Source organism: Phycodurus eques, chromosome 8 (genome assembly GCF_024500275.1).
Source record: "Phycodurus eques isolate BA_2022a chromosome 8, UOR_Pequ_1.1, whole genome shotgun sequence".
NCBI classification, from domain to species: domain Eukaryota; kingdom Metazoa; phylum Chordata; class Actinopteri; order Syngnathiformes; family Syngnathidae; genus Phycodurus; species Phycodurus eques.
The window spans coordinates 21,815,853-21,836,722 of record NC_084532.1 but is presented as its reverse complement, the minus strand read 5'-3'; the positions used below and the strand labels follow the sequence as shown (position 1 = coordinate 21,836,722).

Here is a 20,870-nt window from a genome sequence, read left to right as displayed (position 1 = left end):
TTACTGGTGTATTTTTGCATCCCTTCTTGGCAAGACATCCCATGTCTTAAGTCCTTGAACAGACACCGATTCTACAAGAAAACAAGAGTAAGCATGATAAAAGTAACAAGGTTGAATATTATCATCTAAAACCCCTTATACTCTGCCTGTAAAAACTGGCATTTCCCCGCCTTTTGTCCGTATTGCCGTTTCGTATAAATAGCACCGACACGGACTAAGGTGACAACAACGACCCGCCAATCAGCCACTTGAGGAGTTAAGCCGTAATGATGCCACTTTCAGTGACTCCTGCAATGCTGGGACAAGGCCACACCAGAAAGAGCAGGACAATTACCATTTAATTAGTGTGGCAAAAACTCTATAATTCCCTTTAATTCTATTTATGTCATTACTGTATGTTTATATATATATATATATATATATATATAGATTATATATATATATATATATATATATATATATATATATATATATATATATATATATATATATATAGATTATATATATATATATATATATATATATATATATAGATTCCCTCATTAAAATACACATTAAAAAAAATTTTTTTTGGGGGGGTGGGGGGGTCTCAAATAGATTAATGGCATTTCCATTCATTCCAATGGGAAATGATTTACGAACGTGGTCAGTGTGAAAGCTACAATATTCCCCTTGCGCTGGGTTCCGCGTAAAAGTCAAAAGGTGAATAAGTGCAGTATGTTTTGTTACAAATGGTATTGCAGGCCCTTTGTGTTTAAGTGGTGACTGTATGATACAAGTAAAGAAAATGATGAGATGTGAATGTTGTTGATGACAAAGGTGTGGCAATATCACTGGAATCCGTGTAAAAGTCAAAGCGGGTGTAAATGCCGGGTTTTTGGCTATGGCTCCGATGCGGCCATTTTGAAGGCCCTCAGTGTAAAAGTGTAACCCACAAAAAGGATGATGTTACTGACTATTCCCCAAATTTTTTTTTAACAAGGAACAGTGACTTTGTTGTTGACACAGTTGCTGCAACGTTACTGGGTTTAGTGTAGAAGTCAAAGGTGGATAAAAGTATGGGTCTTCTGTGACGGCCCCCATAGAGCCATTATGCAAGCTCTTTGTGTAAAAGAAGTGACTGATACTACGGTGGAGAAAAAAAAATCAAAATGATGAGAAGATGACTGCTGTTGTTGACAGTTCAAGGAATATCACTGGTTTCCGTGTAAAAGTCAATGACAGATGAATCCAGTATGTTTTATTACGACCTGTTTGACGGGCCCTGCAAGTGAGTACCACTCGCAAAATGTTGTTACTGATACTTACCACACCCCACAACTGATGAGAAGCAGTGACTTTGTTTTTGTTGACGACGGAGCTGGACAATTGTTTGTTTTTGTTTAAAAGTCAAAGGCGGATAAATACCGGGTCATATTTTGCAGGATCAGTGTAAAAGGGGTTTTGACTTAATATCAAAGAACGTTTGAATAAGATACCCGAGCCATCTCAGCTCAAACATCATTTAAAACCTTTAGTATTATTGTTAAGATGGTAAAGCGGCAAGCTGCACAGCTCCGAAAAGCGCGTAAGCTGTGTCACGTACGATTCAAAATGAAAGTAGGATTCTTCATTGACTGTGTGACAAGGAGGATATCAGTTCGTGTTACGTTCTATTCATTAGCAAAGAGTGGGTTTTGAATTTGGATTAAATAGACTGGCGCATAAGTAACACTAAGCTAGATGTTATTAACACAGGAGACACTGACAAATGCTTTAACGTGAAATGGGGAGGGCTACCTCTCTCACAGCGACAATGTGGAAATGAGAAGAAAGGCACAGAGAGAGAGTGAATGCGGGCTTTTAGAAGAAGGGCAGCGGCCAGCGCTAAGTCGTGGGACGGAGTTGGACCCGCGATAACAGCCAAGAGAGCACCCGCGCGGCGAGTGTGCAGCATGACAACGTGGTGGGCTCATGGAGAGCAACTGCAGTCATGCAGGATGGTGGGACGGGAGGCCGATGGTGGGCTGGAGGTGTGAGGGGTTGGGGGTCTAGGTGAGGCTGGCATTGGAGCTGCTGGTGCCGCTGTTCTTTCTCTGGCCGCTCTGCACCACGCTGGGGACCTGGAGGCCCGTCACCACAGAGAAGCAGCCGTTCCACACCTGGGAAGGGGTACAAGGCAGAGACCCGGTGAGGCCCGGAGGGAGTATTTCGAGGAGCGGGATTCCCGCTGGTTCTCACCATGAACGCCGGGATGAGCGGCTGCTGGAACTTGGTCCTGAAGGTGTGCATCAGCTGCTTGGTTTTGGCGTTGAAGAAGGAGAGCACGCCTGGCAGCCATGGGGAACGTATGCAAGTGGTGCAAAGAGAAGGACATTTAAAATAGGATATACATCACCTGTGGCCTTGCACTGGCCGAGGCTTCAGGGGCTTAGCTAAACCTACGGTGGAATATCCACCCCCGAAAAAACCAAAAACAAAGCCCATCGCTCATTTGCCAACAACTGGGTATAAGACGAGCAAACAAAAGCAGAGCAAAGGGACCTCCAGGCAGCTAAGAGGATTCAGACATGACACGGAAAAATTAAAACAATAAAATGTTCGTTTAAGGAATATTTGAACCAGAAAACAAAGCGGAAGAATAGTCCTGCCTGTGCGGGATAAGGCACGCACACTCAAGACATAATGAAAAATTTTGGAATTTGAGATGGAAGCACTTGGTGCTGACTCCGCCGCTCACACAAAATCTTCAGCAGCGGCAAACTATTACAGTGATGAACTACGTGGAGGTGGTAAATAGGATGAAGTTGCATGCCCGTGGGTGTATCAACGGGAATGCTTAGCGCACTTTGGTAGAAGTGCTTTTTATGACAACCTAAATGACAGATGACTTGACATTCAAAAACTCCCCGCTCAACCTGAAGTAGCACATTTAACATTCCCAATGATCATCATTTGTCATCTAAGTTAAAAGAGCACTTAAAGAGTGTTTTGCTTTTAACCTATAAGTCATGGTCAACTGTTCTACCACATAGCAGTTAAGAATGTTAAAATGATACTTAAAACATTGCCTGATCAGAGAGCCGCCACTTTGGACACATTTCAAATGTAATGTGGCAATCTGAGCCAATTGGAGGTTGATGGTGTTCCGACTTTGGAGGTTTTCAAATTAAACCAGCATTCCTCAGCACGCCTGAGTGTGGAAATGCCACATCTAAGTACCTTCGTCGTAGTTACAGTGGACTCCTATACTGCTCGGGATGGGGCAGTCCAGCGTCCGGGCCTTGTTGTTGTGCTTGGCGGTGAGGCTCTGCTGGAGCCAGTTGTTCAGATGGATGCACCAGGAGGCGCTGCTCTTCCCCAGCTGGTCGAAGCGGCCCAGGCTGCGCACGGCCACGCCCACGGCGAAGGCCTTGCTCTCCTTGTCGAAGCGCACCTCCCAGTACTGCTGGCCAGCGTCGATGGCCGTATCGGCTGCGGGTCAAACGATCCTGATGTCATCGTCAATCAGATCAGCTCTGTTCCGCTGATTATTTTTTTCTGAGCTTACCGAGCACTGTGTAGGACTCTGCTGTGAAGCGATCCCTATTGGGCCGGGCCGTCGGTGCTCTTTTTGGTGACATCAGCGCCAACCTGATGACACAGAAGAAAAAAATTGTGGTTTTGATCAAATGCTTTCATGCCGCAAAGTTTGCCTATACTTGACCTCAACGATCAATTCCACCCATGCAAGGCAGCACCATTTTGATGATTGGAAAATGTTTTGTTACTCAAGAGGCGCCCCAACATTTTTTAAGTGGAACTTACTTTAAACACGAGTAGAGTACATACCTGTACAAATGGATGAGTAGGCAGTTACACATCATGTTCTACAACATGAAATAAATAATAATAAATATACAGGTGCATCTCAATAAATGAGAACTTGGTAGAAAAGTAGTCATTTGAGTAGTTTAACTTCAAAAGTAAAACTCTTATTAGACAGATTATTTCAACACATGGGAAAATACATTTCAGAAGGCCAATTTTATTGTATTTATAAATTTAAAATGGGTTTGAGTATTTCTTATGTAATATTATAATTTATATTTATTTTCTGTTTTCATTAACTGAAAACTATAATCATCAAGATAAAAAAAATCATGAAATATTTCACTGTGTGTAGTGAATTAGAAGTTTCACTTAAAAAAAAGAACTACTGAAATAAATGAAGTGTTCCACAATATTCTAATTATTTTAGATAAAGTGTGTAATGTCGAAATATTTGATGTATTCTCATAATGAAAAATTACTGTTGAACTGCAATACAAACTCAACTGAGGAAGCAACCAAAAAGTGGTCCAGTTGCCAACACATGTTTTAATATACACCACATAACATTATTACAGTATTAGACTAAAGTATGTATTCATTCATCCATTTTTTTAAATAGCGATTGTCCTCAATAGGGTCACGGGTGAGCTGGAGCTTATCCTAGCTGACTTTGGGCAAGAGGCGGCGTACACCCTGCACTGGTCGCAAGCCAATCACGGGGGGCAAATGAATGATCTAGAGTCGTCATTAAACCTGACATGCATGTTCTGGAAAGTGGGAGGAAGCCTAAGCACCCGAAGAAAACTCATGCACACAAGGGGAGAACATGCAAACTCCAGCAAAGAAGGCCAGAGCTGAGAGTCAAACCCTGAACCTCAGAGCTGTGAGGCAGATGTGCTAAGCACTAGCTCACCGTGCTACCCTTACTATGTATTCATTAATACGAAATGTCGCAACTCCTGTAAAACTAAATAAGATGTGGTTTTTTTAATTATATAAGTGTTCAATAAAAGCTACATGCTTTTAAAATGCCTTGCATGTCAAGAATGATGTAAATATAATGGTGACAATGACATCTTCCTGATTGGCTCGAAAACGTACGGCCTCTCATATGCAACCACAAATATTGCAATACCTGTAAAACAAAACATTGCATATGTTGCTGTGTATCAAGTTTCAATAAATCTCGTATGTATGCATGAATTAAACATATTGCAATTGTTGTAAAACTGAATATTACACAAGTTATATTTATTGTATCAGTTTTAACTAAAGATATCTGCTTTCAAATGCCTCCCACGTCAACACTGACTCTTAATGGTGACAATGACATTTGCCAGACGTGTGGAATTAAGGCCATCTACATTTCACTTGTCACAAACAAATCTTGTGGTTGTTGTGCTTCCGGCATTCTTTTTTGAGCCAACAAAAAAACCCACCAAATCAATCACATTGCATCTCCCAGGGATTCCCCATGATTACTGGCTTAAGACCCAAAACTAACTAGTACAATCATGTCTTTTCATAGAATCAACACACACTGCACATAAACTAATGAGAAAGCACTACAGTGAACCCCAGCCTAGTTGCGGTTCGCTATTAAGGACCCTATTGGCATTTTCGTTTTCCCATGGTACAAAGCCTCAGTGATTTGTTGAAAAACTCACCTAGTGTCTTTCCTCTCTGTATTTGTGGTATTTCTGTTAACACCCTAAATGCCAGAAGATGGCGCTTCAACCCTAGCTAATAGGCACAAAGTAATTAGTGTCAAAGTACAACAACAATTTCAATGATTTGCAAATCATGTTCAACCTATATTTAATTGAATACACGACAAAAACAAGATATTTAATGTTCAAACTGATAAACTTGATTGTTTTTAGCAAATAATCATTAACTTAACAATTTTATGGCTGCAGCACGCTCCAAAAAAGCTGGGACAGGTGGCAAAAAAGACTGAGAAAGTTGAGGAATGCTCATCAAACACCTGTTTGGAAGATCCCACAGGTGAACAGGCTAATTGGGAACAGGTGGGTGCCATGATTGGGTATAAAAGGAGCTTCCCTGAATTGCTCAGTCATTCACAAGCACAGATGGGGCGAGGTTCACCTCTTTGTGAACAAGTGAGTGAGAAAATAGTCTAACAGTTTAAGGACAATGTTCCTCAACGTACAATTGCAAGGAATTTAGGGATTTCATCATCTTCGGTCCATAATATCATCAAAAGGTTCAGAGAATCTGGAGAAATCACTGCATGTAAGCGGCAAGGCCGAAAACCAACATTGAATGCCCGTGACCTTTGATCCATCAGGTGGCACTGCATCAAAAACCGACATCAATGTGTAAAGGATATCACCACATGGGCTCAGGAACACTTCAGAAAACCAATGTCAGTAAATAAAGTTCGACACTACATCCGTAAGTGCAACTTAAAACTCTACTATGCAAAGCAAAAGCCATTTATCAACAACACCCAGAAACGCCGCTGACATTTTCTGGGCCCGAGCTCATCTAAGATGGACTGATGCAAAGTGGAACGGTTTTCTGTGGTCCGACGAGTCCACATTTCAAATTGTTTTTAGAAGTTGTGGACGTCATGTCTTCCGGGCCAAAGAGGAAAAGAACCATCCGGACTGTTATGGACGCAAAGTTCAAAAGCCAGCATCTGTGATGGTATGGGGCTGTGTTAGTGCCAATGGCATGGGTAACTTACACATCTGTGAAGGCACTATTAATGCTGAAAGGTACATACAGGTTTTGGAGAAACATTTGCTGCCATCCAAGCAACGTCTTTTTCATGGACACCCCTGCTTATTTCAGCAAGACAATGCCGAACCACATTCTGCACGTGTTACAACAGCGTGGCTTTGTAGTAAAAGAGTGCGGGTACTAGACTGGCCTGCCTGCAGTCCAGACATGTCTCCCATTGAAAATGTGTGGTGCATTATGAAGCGTAAAATACAACAACAAACTACAACAAATATCTTGTCTTTGTAGTATATTCAATTTAATATAGGTCGAACATGATTTGCAAATCATTGTATTCTTTTTTTTTTTTAATTTATGTTTAACACAACGTCCCAACTTCATTGGAATTGGGGTTGTACAATAAATGAACAAGTCATGTAATAAGACACATTGCTCCAGTTTGTGATCAGATCGGTGATCGGTTATCGTTTTTTTTTTAAACTTGATCTGTGATCGCCCCCAAACATCCTGATTGTGTAAAGCCTAATAAATAATGAGAATTAAATTGTTTCCCCTTTTTTTGGGTGCAAATAATTACAACTACATTTGAGAAAATATTAACAATTATTGAATATTATCTTACAGCGTAGCTTCGGAGTAAAAGAGTGCGGTTACTAGACTGGTCTGCCTGCAGTCAAGACCTGTCTCCCATTGAAAATGTGTGGCGCATTATGAAGTGTAAAATACGACAACGGAGACACCACTTGCACACTGAGTGAGGAGTATCTGCAACATTTGCACAATCGACATTGTCCCAGATTATCATGCTATGAGTCACTTAAAACTGCATACACTCCTTGAAATCTCGGCACCCTTTGCACAACGGTCATTGCACCGGACTATTGCGAGATTAGTCATTCAAACTGCTCTAAGTGCTAGAGGACTTCTTGAAAAAGAGTGCATCTTTTTGGACAATTGTCAAAAAAAATAAAAAAATAAATGTACCAGTGACTTTTTTTCTCAATGTCTTTATGTCTCAAAACTGTTCTCTGCCAATTGACTGTCTGTTGTCGTACTAGAGCGGCTCCAACTACCGGAGACAAATTCCTTGTGTGTTTTTTGGACATACTTGGCAAATAAAGATGATTCTGATTCTGATGCCCTGCAGTGTGACCGTAGCATCAGACACACCTGGCTGGAGACTGCATTGGTGAGCTGGTTCGGGTCTTTTCTTTGCGAATGTCCTGGATCTTTCCTCCGCTGCCATCCCACTCCACATTAAGGTCCTCGATCTTCAGGTTCTGGTGGGCCGACGCCGAGTCCAATTTGAACGTGAACGCTGGGTGGACAAAGGGGAGCTAGCCGACAGTTGGAGCATGTGGCGTTCATTCTCAGGAGCCCCTTGCAGACTCACCATGGGTTTCAAGTGTAACGGGTTCAGAGAAATCTCCTGCCACGGCCTTGTTACATGCCCTCACCCTGAACGTCATGAACCGGGTGTCAAACCGCAAACCTGATGACAAGAACACAACCAAAGTAACATGATTTTCTCTCCAATTCCCAGCCCAAGTTATGCCGATCCTTTGCCCACCTGTGAGCGTGTGCTCCATCTCACGTATGCCCTCCACAACCATCCAGGGGTAGTCCTCTCTGATGCGTGGCGGACCCTCGTGGTTGGTACGCCGATGCTCCAGGATGTAGTGGTCTATTTTACTGTCGGGCTCCGCTAGCGTCCAGACGACAGTCACCGTGTTGTCGCACACCTGGCACTCAGACATCTGGATCTCTGGCGTGGCCGGGACTGCGACAAAAATAAATAAATAAATAAATAAATGACCGGAGCACAGAAGCAGACCTACGCCCAAGGCTTAAACCTTTTCCACGTGAGCAGTCAACAAGTGGGTGACTTCAACTTACATGCCATTTACTTTAGCATATGTTTGGCAAAATTGTGTATATAATTCATTATTTAATTCATTACATGGCTCATTTGTGACTCAAAATTCAATTTTCAGTTCTCTGATGATCATTTTGTCTTTGTCATCACTGTTGTGAAAATTAAAATACAAAACACACTTGTGGAGTTAATCCTTTAGAGGTGCAGAGGTGAAGTCTCTTAATATTTTTCCAGGACATTTTAGCTGAACTTGAAATGTTGAGCTTTTACGCAGTTATTCCATATTTTACGCAGAGTTATTCCATATTTTTTGTTTCTACTCATGACCGAAATGGCTCCCAAATTTCATGTTGCCATGTCAAACTTGAATTTGCAACAAAATCCAGAGGGCGCTACTAAACCAATTTTTGGGTGTCATGCCCTCCACCATTACAAAACATAAATTTTTACCAGAATGAAAATGCCTGCAAATTCTGATGATTGGCAGAGTATGAAATTTTAGGGGGTTGAACATGGTCAAATGGTGGTAACTTTTTGAATGACAAAGAAAACAAAGCAATTTCCAAAGAACACATTTTCTGTGGGTAAACTGAACACCCACCTATTCGCAAATGGCTGTTCAGGAATTTAGTTATTTGTGGGGGGGGGTTTTTTCTGTGGAAACTATCCTTTTGCTGAAAAATTCACCTATTTGAGGGCTTTGGCATATCTTTGTCTCCTTTCCATAATACCCTAAGATGCCACAAGATGGTGTCAAAGCACTGGCTAATAGGAAAATAGTCGTAAAACACTTTTTAAACACTTGTCTGTCTAGGTTTAATTGATCCAGCTCAACTGTTCTAAGATCTTTGTATGTTGGGGAGGAGCTATGTTTAGCCTGGGTTGTTAGCAAAAAGGACAGGGTCTTTGCTGCATGTGCATGTTTTGGCTCTGCTGAGTGGCTTTTAAAAAGGGCAGATGACCCATATTTTACGGGTTAAGATGATTGTGCAAAAAGGCACACTTCCAGTGGATTCTTTAAAAAAATAAAATAATCTGTAAGACATTGATTTTTAAGAGTAACGTTGGAAGAGGAGTTTGAAAATGGGATCTGTTTGTGGCATATTTACAGGTTCAACTATTAATAAATACAAAATTATTTTTCCGGTGGCGTCAATAACTAGCCATTTTCAGCTAATCGCATCGGCTCTGTGTTTAATGTACTGCTAATTAGGGCACGGAAAAGCAGACCTGGAAGAAACTTGAGACCCTGCAGCAGGGCCTTCTCCTGGCTGAAGTCTACCATCAAGTGACTCATGTTGTCGCTGGCCTTGGCCTTCAGGGAGAGGCGGAAGGCTGGAGCCATCGTCACACTGCCGACAAGAGAGGAAAGTCACAAAACACAGAAAGACGGATGGACGCTAGCCAGGACTACCACTGAGCTCATCGCCCTGATGGGCGCTGTAAGGCGAGCTAGGGGGCGTGGGGGGGGGGCATTCATCCAGAGAGGCGGGGGGAATGGGGACGGGGATGGGAACGGTACGACACCACAACAAAAAGGCTCTTGAGTGGAAAGTTACCACAGTGCTTATTGTCTAAGAAAAGTGTGACTACATGTTGGAACGCATGCACGCTATCATACTGAGATGGCTGGTTATATAAGGGAAAAAAGAACAAAATGGAAGCAATGGGTGGCTGAGTACAATACCTATCCTTAATGTCTTTGGCCGCCTGGAGGGGAAGAGGAGGAGAGAGGAGATACGAAGCGAAGAGACAACTGAGTTTGGCGCCCATGATTGTTAAGGTCACATTTAGAACAAAACATGCCACTGGCGGTGTGGTGACACCACAGAGAGGAGTGTTTTTTGTTTTATGTCACTTCATTGCAGGCCAACACATATACGAGTTACCTGCGTGAAGCCGTCCCTCCCGGAGGAGCAAAGCGTGTGATTGGCCAACTCCAGCAGCTCCTCCGAACTCTCCAGTGCTTTGGTACAGGCGCTCAGCTGACTCTGAGTGACGACATGAAGAGGATGACAACAGTGATGTTATGTTTGCTCCATCAGGGAGAGGCAGGCACTGCCCTGTTCTCCTTCTTGTCAAAAAGCACAAACAGACGAACTCACATGCAGTCTTGTAATGTAACAGAGAACAACTACTTCATTACTGTACTTAAGTAGATTTTTTTTTCAACTTCTGTACTTCACTTCATTTTTTTATATTTCTGTCAACTTTCACTTTTACGCCACTAAATTTCCTAAATCAAATATGCACTGCTGCTCACACATCTCCGCCAGCGAATGACAACCAAAACGACTATAACTGTAATCTCTGTGGTGGTGATAACGGCAATAACGTGACGCACTCCTCGGCGCATTTACAGGAATGAGTTTTGTACATTGGATAAAGTACCTCTCATGCCTGCGTGACAGAAATATTAGCATGCAAAAACTCCCCATACAACCTGAAGGCAAACATCAGGGTAGGTTAAATTAATTTATATGAAACCAGTTAAATGAATTTTAGTTATCATGAGCTTGTAAGGCATATGGTTAACATGATGGCCAGGCAAATGTATGCTCAACTCAACTTTATTTTTTAAGTACTTTAAAAACAGCCACAGCCAAAAAAGTGTTGCACAAAAATCTAAATCAAACATAAGCTATAAAGTGATTTAAACATAAATCAACTATAACAATAAAAGAAGCTTAAAACAATTACAAAAAAACAACAACAACACTAAAAACAGGTGCAGTCTCATGTCGAGTTGAAAGTCAAAGAATAAAAAATGGGTTTTAAGCCAAGTTGTTAAAATGGACAGAAAGGGAGCTTCTCTAAATGTGCTGAGGAAGGTCATTCTACAGTTTGGGACCAGCAACAAAAATAAGCCCGATCCTCTTTGAGCCTCCGCCTAGACCTCAGAAACTCCAGAAGTAACTATATGGTCAGCTGACCTGATGCACCAGGCAGGAGTATCGGGATGGAGTAGCTCAGAGGGGTAAGGTGGGGCGAGACCTTTTACAGATTTAAAAACAGATACAAGAATCTTAAATCTGTCAAATTAAAATTCATTCTAAAATGCACAGCGAGCCAGTGGAGGGATGGCAAAATCTGAGTTATGTGCTCCCGCTTATGTACTCCAGTTAGGAAGTGAGCTATGCGGACTACTACTAATGCCAACTACTGTACACCACTGAAATAAACTAAATTTAGAAAATGAAAAAAAAAAATTCTAAATGTACACTTTTTAAAAATACTTTTACGACCAATATTAAAGCACATTTATTATCATAAATTACTTTTGATACTTAAGTACAGCAAATGTCAGATACTTCATACTTTTACCAAATGTATTTCCTGGGAAGATATTTGGATCCTTACCTAAGTATTGCTTTAAGATACTTTATACAAGACGGTTGAAATGCACAACACCAGTCCCAGAAAATCAAAAACGTTATGTTCACAAAAGGTTAGGTCAATATTAGCGGTGGACAAAACAGTCTGTGTTTCGGATGAAAAGAAGATACTTTTGACGATACATGCTTCGTATTGAATAGTGACAGTATCTAGACAAAATGCTTTATTTAAAAAAAAATTAAAAAAAATTTAAAAAAAAGTATGATATGCAAAGCGTATTTTTCTTAAAAGTTTTAGTCAAACTCTATATTTTGTGGAGCTCTACGGCATTCGATTTTTGTGATACCACTGTACACCAAACTAATGATTTCTTATGTTGCGTGGCAAATGTTGCAGCAAAAATAATACAATTTAGTACAAAGACATTACGCTGTCCATTTTTGGACAACACTTCCTAAAGAACACATACACCAACAATCATTCAGAATTTGAGCATTTTCTTCCCTTCGGATAAAAGTCAGCAAAACCCAGACTGTCGGATGTGTCTGAAAGATTATATTGAGCGATTATCCTATGATGTGGGGCTGGGTTAAGACTGTTTTCTTTCGTCCCACATCTGCACAGAAAACGACAAACGTAAATATTAGTGTTTTGGTATAGTAGTTTGTGGTATATCTATGGTTCAAACGATTAATATAGGCAATAATAATTAAATATTTGGGGGAGGGGGGCATTTATTCGAATATTTTTTTCTACTCCCTGCCTGGCTCGGTACCTATCCCCCCCGGGGGGATTACTGTAGCCACTCAAAAGTGAGCATTATTGCCTTTGTAAAGCCAGAATTCTTGACTGTTCTCATTAGTTTGTGCAAGTGTTCACAATGTTGTGGCTGGTGTGTGTATAGACTTACCTGCAGCTCGTATGTGCGGCTGGCTCGTTCCTGTTTAATGCGCGTCAACATGTTCTCCTTCATCTCGTCCAGAACCGAGTGGAGGGAGTTGAACTCGGACTCCAAGTCCTCCTGCACTTGGGTGGAGTTGGCCTGGAGGCAGCGGCCAAACGAAGGATGACAGGTTAAAAGTTCCCAACTTCATTTATGTGATCATTGATCCAACACGTGTGTGCCCTCACCTCCAGGTTTTCCAGACTCTGTTTGAGGCTGCAGACGAAATTTGAGATCTCATCGTTCTTGGTGGCCAGCGTGTGGGTGATCTTACGCAGAGACTCCTGCGGGAAAGAAAAGGTTGCACCTCAATTTTGCCTTAATAAAACATTTTACAATTATTAATTGTCATACAAGTATAAGCACAAGTTAACTAGACTAACATTAATACATTAGAAACAATAAAACTCTTTAACCACTTAACTTTAACAGTGCACGATATTAAACATAGTACGTAGTCGGTGCCTACTGTGACAAGCAAAGGTAGCAGTTTGGATCTTCACTCAGTCATCCTTTTTGTGAGACAGCACAAACTAATGCGACCCAAACACAACAGTCACAGGAGACCCAAATCATTGTCCTTGACTCCGGTTAAGAGTCTCAGACTATTGTGAAACTGACTGAGACACTCCTTTACGCAAAAACAAGACATTCTTTCAAATTAACAGTGTAGAAAATTCACAATTCAATTTCAAATTGACAGTGTAGAAAATTCCTCTAATCTGAACAAACATACTTGGAACATCTTACATTACCCTTACAAATAAATGGCTTAAGGATAATTCGGCGTTGCAACCCGTAAGAAAAGCATTTCTCAAGCAATAATGAGACGACGTTTATTATCTTAAGCCACTCAGCAAAAACATACAAGTGTGGTGAAGACTCGCAATTTCTTCCATGAACAACACAGGCTAAATTTAGCTCCTTCCCAACATACAAAAATCTTAGAGCAGTTGAGATGTATCACTTCAACTCAGGATGCACTGAAGCCGATATCAGAATACCAGTTCTGATACTGTTTGAGATACTACAACACTGATACCACTTTACCAGCCAGACATTTCCACAACACTACCTATTACCAGCATGCGTGCACAACACTGCCCCAAGGAGGCCAAGTCGTGCCCTACAAAAGCAGCACGTATACCTTCAGGCAGGTGGAACAGGACCACGTCAGCTGTGTGGCGAATCTTTACGCAGCTATGGCCAAAATTATAATCAAGATTATTTTGATCAATATTGAAATTAGTTATTCATTGTATTAGCAAAATCATCTATTTTATTGCTCTATTTTTAAACAAACAATACGTAAACAGTTTTCAGTCCAAATTAAAACTTGTAATAAGGATGAATGACAATTAAAAAAATTAAATTTAGCCAAAAATATAAACTCTCCCAAGGACAAAGGGAATAAAGATGCTATTACCAGAGTGCAATCAGATAGTCCAGAAAACAGATGGCAGTCTCTTTTGAGGCACTAGCTCCTCACTATGATGCCCCTCATCTCCACTTTTTGATGTACTTTCTTCTTTATACACGACTCGCTCTTATCAGTCCACCAAGTGATTTTAGGCTCCCGCTGCAAGGTGCGCTTGCTTGTCATTCAGGCCTTCGCCCCCTGATGGTTGGCTGACTCCTGGTTGAGAAAGCGCTTGATTTCATATGCAGCAGAGCCCACATTTTAAATGCCAACAATCATTTTAATTTAATCATGACAGCCAAAATCGTGATCACGATTAAAATTTTATTAAGCCCTAGTCTGGAAAATTAAGAGGGGTGAAGCCTGTGCAGCCTAGCACCTTCAACAAGAAATTTGATTAAACATCTGAAGAAATTCAGTTAGAAAATTACCTTGGAGAGACAACATCTGTTGTTTTATAAGTGTGATGTGTATGTGTTATATTTGAGTGAAACTCACGTCATGTACAATAACTTGGTATTTTTGACCTATAATTCATTAAAATAAAACATTTTCATTACAAAGAGCAAGACGTAAAGTCATTATCAAATATCGGTACTACTTAGTATTGGTGAGTATTTAAATATAAGTATTTGCAATCATCCTCGCTCTGAAAAAAAGGTGGTATCGGTGCATCCCTAACTTCAACATACTTCCTTGACACCAATTACAACTTTCCTATTAGCCAGGGCTTTGACGTCATGCTATGGCATTTTAGGACATTACAGAAATATGTAGAGAGGCACAAAGTTATCAGTGAATACCCGCGGATCAGTTTGACAGGAAAAAAAAACATCCGTCCATCTTCTGTACCGCTTTATCCTCACAAGGGTCACGGGCGTCCTGGAGCCTATCCCAGCTATCTTCGGGCGAGAGGCGGGCTACACCCTGAATTGGTCGCCAGCCAATCGCAGGGCACATATGAACAAACAACTAGTCCCACTCATATTTACACCTACGGGCAATTTAGAGTCTTCATTAGGCAGAGCTTCACTGCATTCCTATTCATGCTTATATGGATTAAGCTTGAATAAAAGTGAGAATTTCCCAAGTTTGTGGAACTGTACCCACTGGAAAGGGGACTGAAACAAAAGGCTGTGATGCATTCACGTGTCCTACTGATGCGTTTAGGTGAGTCACGTTTCCTTGGAGGCTCCTTGAGTCACGTGACAGATTATCCTTTCGCTGATTGGCTGGCAGCACCTGACCTGAGCGCAGAGGAGGCCACTTCACGGCCGGAAGGATGCGCATTCATAATTTAATCATGCAGCTGAGCAGCCATTGAAGTGGAGCAACCGCACTCAGTGACACACCAAATAATAATGTTTCAAAAGAAAAAAAGAAAAAACAGCAACAACCCTGTCGTGTTCCCTTCCAATTAGTATCTAAAAAGCGCAAATTTAAGACCCAGTGACTGTTGAAGACTGCGTCCATGTTGTTCACAGGGAGAGGCCGTCAGTTAGTGACTACGACGCCAGTGTAACCATAACACAATAGTAGTCAAATGGTACAAGCATGGCTTTTAAGCAGAAAGACTGTAATTCATTTAGGGTCGTGGCCACCAACAAAAGTCCGCCTTCTCGCCCTCTCTTTCCTTTGTACGCTACGCCCTCAAACGTCCTCCCCCAATCGGAAACACCTGTTCCTCTGTCCCGGGCTCACCTTCTGGTCTCCCATCTCGGCGTCCTGGGGCGACGGCTCCCGTCGAACCACAAAACAGCGCCGCCGGTTCCTCGGCTTTCCGAATATTAGCACGGCGGTGGTGGTACTGATGCTGCCGGGGTGCGACGCATCTTTAGAACCGACACCGAGCGAGCACCAACGCCTCAGGGCCGCGTAGCGTACCGCGCATGCGTCTCGACGCGGGTGGATTGTGGGTAGCCGTGTCTCCCGCTGCGGCTCGGGACGAATGCTACCTTCAGGGACCTTACGGGAAAAAGAGACCTTTAGGTGAACAGCCGAGGAGGGGAGAGTTCAGTGTCCCATAAATTTTTGCTTGTCTTGTCCGTTGTTGTTCTCAGAGGAAGAATGCTAACCATCAAGGGAGAGAAAAATCTCACTATATGTAAAAAAAATAAAAATAAAAAAATAAGATGTTCTTTAAAAAAAAATTCTTTGAAAAAAAACATATTTTTACGTGATACATACATTCATCAAACATGCTTTCCCCCCAAAAAAAATTTCATTCTTAAAATAATATCATTTGTGAAACTTTTCTTCTCAAAGAATAAAAATGTTTTCTTGCAAAAAAAAAAAACTTTTCTTCTTTTTAAAAACAATGAAATTGCAGTAGATTTTTTTCTTTCCTAATGATCAGCTGAGGCGAATGAACCAGATTGATTGAAAGCACGCCCACCACTAAATTAGGAACCAGGTATCGGGCCTTTGTCCTCCACTGTGATTGGTCGTCAGACCTCCTCAGTCTGGTTAAAGTCTGTGTGTGTGGCTGGCTATCTTTCCTGTCGACATATTCGCTGGTCTAACTGTGACGTTTGCTGTTTTTAAGTCCTTACTGGTCATCATGGCGGCTCACCTATTTGCGGTCCTGCTGTGGTGCGCTGTACTTCTTCCTGACCTCTTTGCAGTGCCGTCTTTGCCGACGATCACCTGTGGAAAGGACAGCGTGGCGGTGGCAGCGAGCCTAGGTGTCCAGCACATCAATGGAAAGCACAATCATGGGTTCAGGTTTAAGCTGCAGGAGGTCCAGAGCAGCAAATATCAACAGGTTAGCAGTTTAAAATTTTAGTTGATTGGATTCTTGGGGTAGAGGAAATGCATTTTTAATTTCCTTGGGTGCACTGCTGTGCACCAGGCCCTGTTTGCAGGTACCCTCAAATGTCATATTTTATACTCTAACACATGACCTGTTTAAACCTTGTTTATGTTCAACTGTAGCAACTTAGTGTGGAGACTTGTGGTGCAACCAGGAAGTATACACAAGGCCAACAAATTGACTGAGAGTGTGGAGCAATAACAATGGGAAACGTTTGGGGTAATTTAACACCTGCATCCCTCAATCTGTTTCCATCTGCCCCTCCATCCAGGTATCAGGAGGTTGCCATATAGATGTGAATGTGAAGCTTGTGCAGACCAAATGTCACTTCACCAACCCCAAACCTGATGACCAATGTGAGCTGTGGCGACGGGATGAACGGGTAAATGTTCATTTAGTTCCAAAAGGTTACTGCTACGCTGCTTATGTAGGCGATGTGCCAATTGTGCTGCTGTTGTTGTGTTTAGGGTGCAGTGGCCACTTGCAGTATTGAATTTTGGGTTATGTGGGGCGTGGCCAAAGTCACCAGACACGAATGCACCACCAGGCCAGGTCACGACCATGCTTTTTTTGTTTTTTGTTTTTTTTGTTCTTGTTGGGGGCTGGCGCAAAATGCAGTGGAACGTCAGTTCACAAACTTAATTTGTTCTGACACCGTTTGTGAACTGAAACATGATTTCCATTTGAAATAAATTGAATAAATCTGTTCCAGCCCCAAGTTATTGTTTTTACCTTGTTATAGTATGTAGTTTAAAAAAAAAAAAAAATGTATACGGACCAATTCATAGTTTGTAACCAAAGTGCACTAGGCTACTTCCTTGTGGTGGAAAAGACAATTGCTGACTTAACTATTTTTAACCCGTATGAAATGTAACAGCTTGAAATAAAATCAATGTTTTTTTTTTGTTTTGGTTTTTTTAACTGGATAATGAGTGTACTTTGGTAACATGCCATCTGTGTGCAGAACTTTCCAATGAGGAGATTGTGACCATTTGTCCCCACTGCCCCGAGTTGTTACCTCTGGAAGACCCGACGGCCATGAAGGCTGTGCATGCCGCTGTGGACAAGTTCAACCGGGAGAGCGAACACCAGAATTACTTCACCCTAATGGAAGTGGCTCGCGTGACAATGGGGGTGATTATTTTTAATCCGGTTTCTTTTCTCCTTGCTGTATTATGTGCCAAATGTCCTTTTCAATACCTTGTCCTTCCGGTCGCAGTACATTGCAACGATCGGCACGGTTACCTGGCTCAAGTTCGCCCTGGTGGAGACGACGTGTCCTAGAGGGGCCAGGAATACTTTTGTGGCCTGCATGCCTCTTTGTCAAGACAGAGCTGTGAGTTAGCTTGCATGCTAATTGCTGGCCAAAGATGAACACATCATTTTTGATTTTGTTCTGAATGTGACTTTTTTCCATCCCATTTAAGCGTCATGTCTTTTGCCAAACTTCATATTACAACTTGCACAGACAAGTGGGAGAACTTGACTGTGAATTGTATCTACCAAAAGTAAGTCGACAAAAACTCTAAATCTACTTGTACACAAAGTCCCTCATTGGTCTTTTGGTTCTCCACAGAATCCGGGCCCCCACCCGACCGGTGTGCCAGAGCCCGTGTGCAGGCCATTGTTCCACCAAAGTCCGGAAGCTTGTGTTTGCAAGGAGCGGCTGAACAACCCCAATCCATCCATTCACCACATTTGCCCCTTCCCGCTTAAGTGAGGTTGTCATTTGTCAACTCTTTGAAATAAAACAAATTAAAGTACTTTGCTGCCACTTGTCTATTGAATCATGGCTGTCATTTAGCTTTTCCTTAACTTTCATGGTATGCTAAAGTCTAACTCAAAATTGGGTTTTATTTTTAATTTATTCCTGGACCACATGTAGCTCAAATCCTATTTCCTTATTGAAATGACAATCTGTTCTTTTTTTTTTTTTTTTTTTTTTTTTTTTTTTTTTTTTTTTTTTTTTTTTTTTTTTTTTGGAAGGGAATAATGGCACTAAGTATACAGAAATGGAATTTGAAAAACTGCTTTTGTCAAACCTTCAATTGTGCTGCTCATTCTGTCTTTGCAACCTGGTGGCAGTAGGAAACTGTTCATTGACCTGTCTCAATTCCCTCAGTACAGCACTAATTAGTCATTCTTTGCAAAGTATTAAGAATATATCCTGTATTATGGTCGGTCCATGTTCGAGCAACATTTTTCAGATATGTTGCTTAAAGGGTAACAACACTGCCACAGATGCCAATTGTTAGCCCACGTGTCTATAGTTTCCCCATTGTATGTTAGCATTTGGAGAGCGGAGACTTTGTGCTTGCTTTAAACTCAAGGTGTAATTGTTTTTAGTTTGAGACTGGTAAAAAGCTTTAACACTAAAGATTTACTAAGCGCTGGTTAACAACCTGACTAGTGGCTAATACTAGTCTAGCCTCTAGTAGCAGGCCACTTGGCAGTGGAACCATCCAACTTGCTGTGTGGGTCATCACAACAGAGACAGACACTAGGTCTGATAAAACAAAATGGAAAATGCATTTTTTTTTTTTTGTATACTAAGCTTGATGGCTAACTGCACAATGTAGTTGTGCTAGAAGTGGCTAAGCTGTTATTACTAGGTAACTCACAATTCTGACAAATAGAATTAGTTATATAGTGGGAGCGAGGTCTGGCTCATGCTGTTCCTTGATGTCAGCACGACCCTGTTTTATCCCCAACCAAAAAAAGCCAGCCAGCAGAGATGGTGCAGAAGAGTTTTAAACTACTGTATATCTCAACAATTCATTACTATATTGTTCTCAGCCTTTGCACATTTTCAGCACTTACCTTCAAACACTATTTAGGAACAAAACATGTAAATGACTGGTTCATCTTTAATGAAACATGTTTTTGGAATGTGCAAAAACCCAAGTAAGCACAGGGAGAACATACGAACTCCGAGAGTCGAGGCCAAGATTTGAATCCCGAACCTTAAAACAGTGAGGCAATGTACGAAGCCCTGGGGCTACGATGAATGAACAACCAAACAAATAAACATTTAAAGGTTATGAAGGCAAGTCACTGGTAGTATAGTGGTTTCCCCATCAGATTTCTGTGCAGGCAGTGTGGGTTCACACCTTATACAGTGAGTGTAATGGTTGTCTATCGCATACGACAGGATATGTTCCCATTATTTTCTAAACTATTTGCAGCTTCTTCCAAGTTAAATGTCGCAAGAAGAAAATTCATATATGCTGTGTTATTGTATGAGTGCTGATCTGTTGGACACAACAGTATTGTAATGCATTTATCCACATTTCTGTAACATCTTTGCACACCCGACCGCAGCAACCTAAGCGAAAGTCTCACATTGTTCAGCAGAGAGGGAAAAAACACTTCCCACCCACTCACACGCAGCTCAGTTTGTTTCCTTTCATGGGTGTGCATACCTGCAGACAGGATGAGAAGAAGATTATGAAAATGTCACTGAAGCAACCGGCGCTGGTGTTACTCACTGGTAAGCAAAGACAGCCAATAGCAGTAATATTTACACTTTGGAAGGTATTGCAGAATATACGAAGGGCAGCACGGTAACTAGTGTCTGCCACACGGTTCTGAGGTTTGGCGTTTGAATCTTGACTGTCTTTTCTGTGTGTCGTTTGCATGTTCTGTCCATGGATTTCTCCTGGTTGTCTAATTCCTGGCCACTTTCCAAGACCGTACATGTTAGGTTCTTTGAAAACTCTGTATTGTCCATAAGTAAATGTGAGTGTGAATGCTTGTTTGCGTGACCTGCGGAGGTGCCAAAAGTACTCACACTCTGTACTTAGTAACCAAGTAGAAGTATATATACTTGGTAAAAAAAATATATTGTACAAGTACAGATTCAACCCCTGTACTCAAATAAAAAATACAGACTCTAAAATGTACTTAAGTAGACAATTAAAAATTCATTTTTACTGACAATACCTGTTCTGATAATGCCTAATTAGCTAAGGATTAGAGGCTG

The 20,870-nt window shown here is 41.5% G+C and overlaps 2 protein-coding genes across 3 annotated transcripts; one reads left to right on the top strand and one right to left on the bottom strand.

Annotated features, from left to right (window-relative positions):
* Positions 1–475: 475 nt before the first annotated feature.
* Positions 476–15,993, bottom strand: fsd1 (fibronectin type III and SPRY domain containing 1). Of its 2 annotated transcripts, none has more exons than XM_061684641.1 (13): positions 15,778–15,993; positions 12,845–12,940; positions 12,624–12,755; positions 10,267–10,368; positions 10,065–10,087; positions 9,608–9,729; positions 8,072–8,281; positions 7,895–7,993; positions 7,672–7,819; positions 3,530–3,612; positions 3,202–3,453; positions 2,221–2,309; positions 476–2,141 (listed from the first exon to the last, which is right to left on the bottom strand). In XM_061684641.1, exons 1-13 carry the CDS (start codon positions 15,790–15,792, stop codon positions 2,031–2,033), a joined length of 1,482 nt encoding a protein of 493 aa, XP_061540625.1. In that variant the 5' UTR covers positions 15,793–15,993; the 3' UTR covers positions 476–2,030. The 2 variants fall into 2 exon arrangements, with proteins under 2 accessions (XP_061540625.1, XP_061540626.1); XM_061684642.1 differs by lacking the exon at positions 15,778–15,993 and adding an exon at positions 14,083–14,281.
* Positions 15,994–16,636: 643 nt separating this feature from the next.
* Positions 16,637–18,608, top strand: LOC133406827 (alpha-2-HS-glycoprotein-like). The gene is made up of 7 exons (XM_061684796.1): positions 16,637–16,840; positions 17,160–17,270; positions 17,356–17,440; positions 17,853–18,022; positions 18,108–18,224; positions 18,316–18,396; positions 18,465–18,608. The coding sequence occupies exons 1-7, from the start codon at positions 16,637–16,639 to the stop codon at positions 18,606–18,608; spliced, it is 912 nt and encodes a 303-aa protein (XP_061540780.1).
* Positions 18,609–20,870: the final 2,262 nt, after the last annotated feature.

Bases quoted from the DNA above. Each gene is read 5' to 3' on its own strand.
- LOC133406827 (XM_061684796.1), top strand. From the start codon at position 16,637: ATGGCGGCTCACCTATTTGCGGTCCTGCTGTGGTGCGCTGTACTTCTT. The intron at 16,841-17,159 runs GTTAGCAGTTTA...CCCTCCATCCAG, and splicing joins AGAGCAGCAAATATCAACAG to GTATCAGGAGGTTGCCATAT. The intron at 18,225-18,315 runs GTGAGTTAGCTT...ATCCCATTTAAG, and splicing joins CTCTTTGTCAAGACAGAGCT to CGTCATGTCTTTTGCCAAAC.
- fsd1 (XM_061684641.1), bottom strand. The intron at 7,994-8,071 runs GTGGGCAAAGGA...TCTTGTCATCAG, and splicing joins GATGGAGCACACGCTCACAG to GTTTGCGGTTTGACACCCGG. The intron at 7,820-7,894 runs GTGAGTCTGCAA...TTGTCCACCCAG, and splicing joins CGTTACACTTGAAACCCATG to CGTTCACGTTCAAATTGGAC.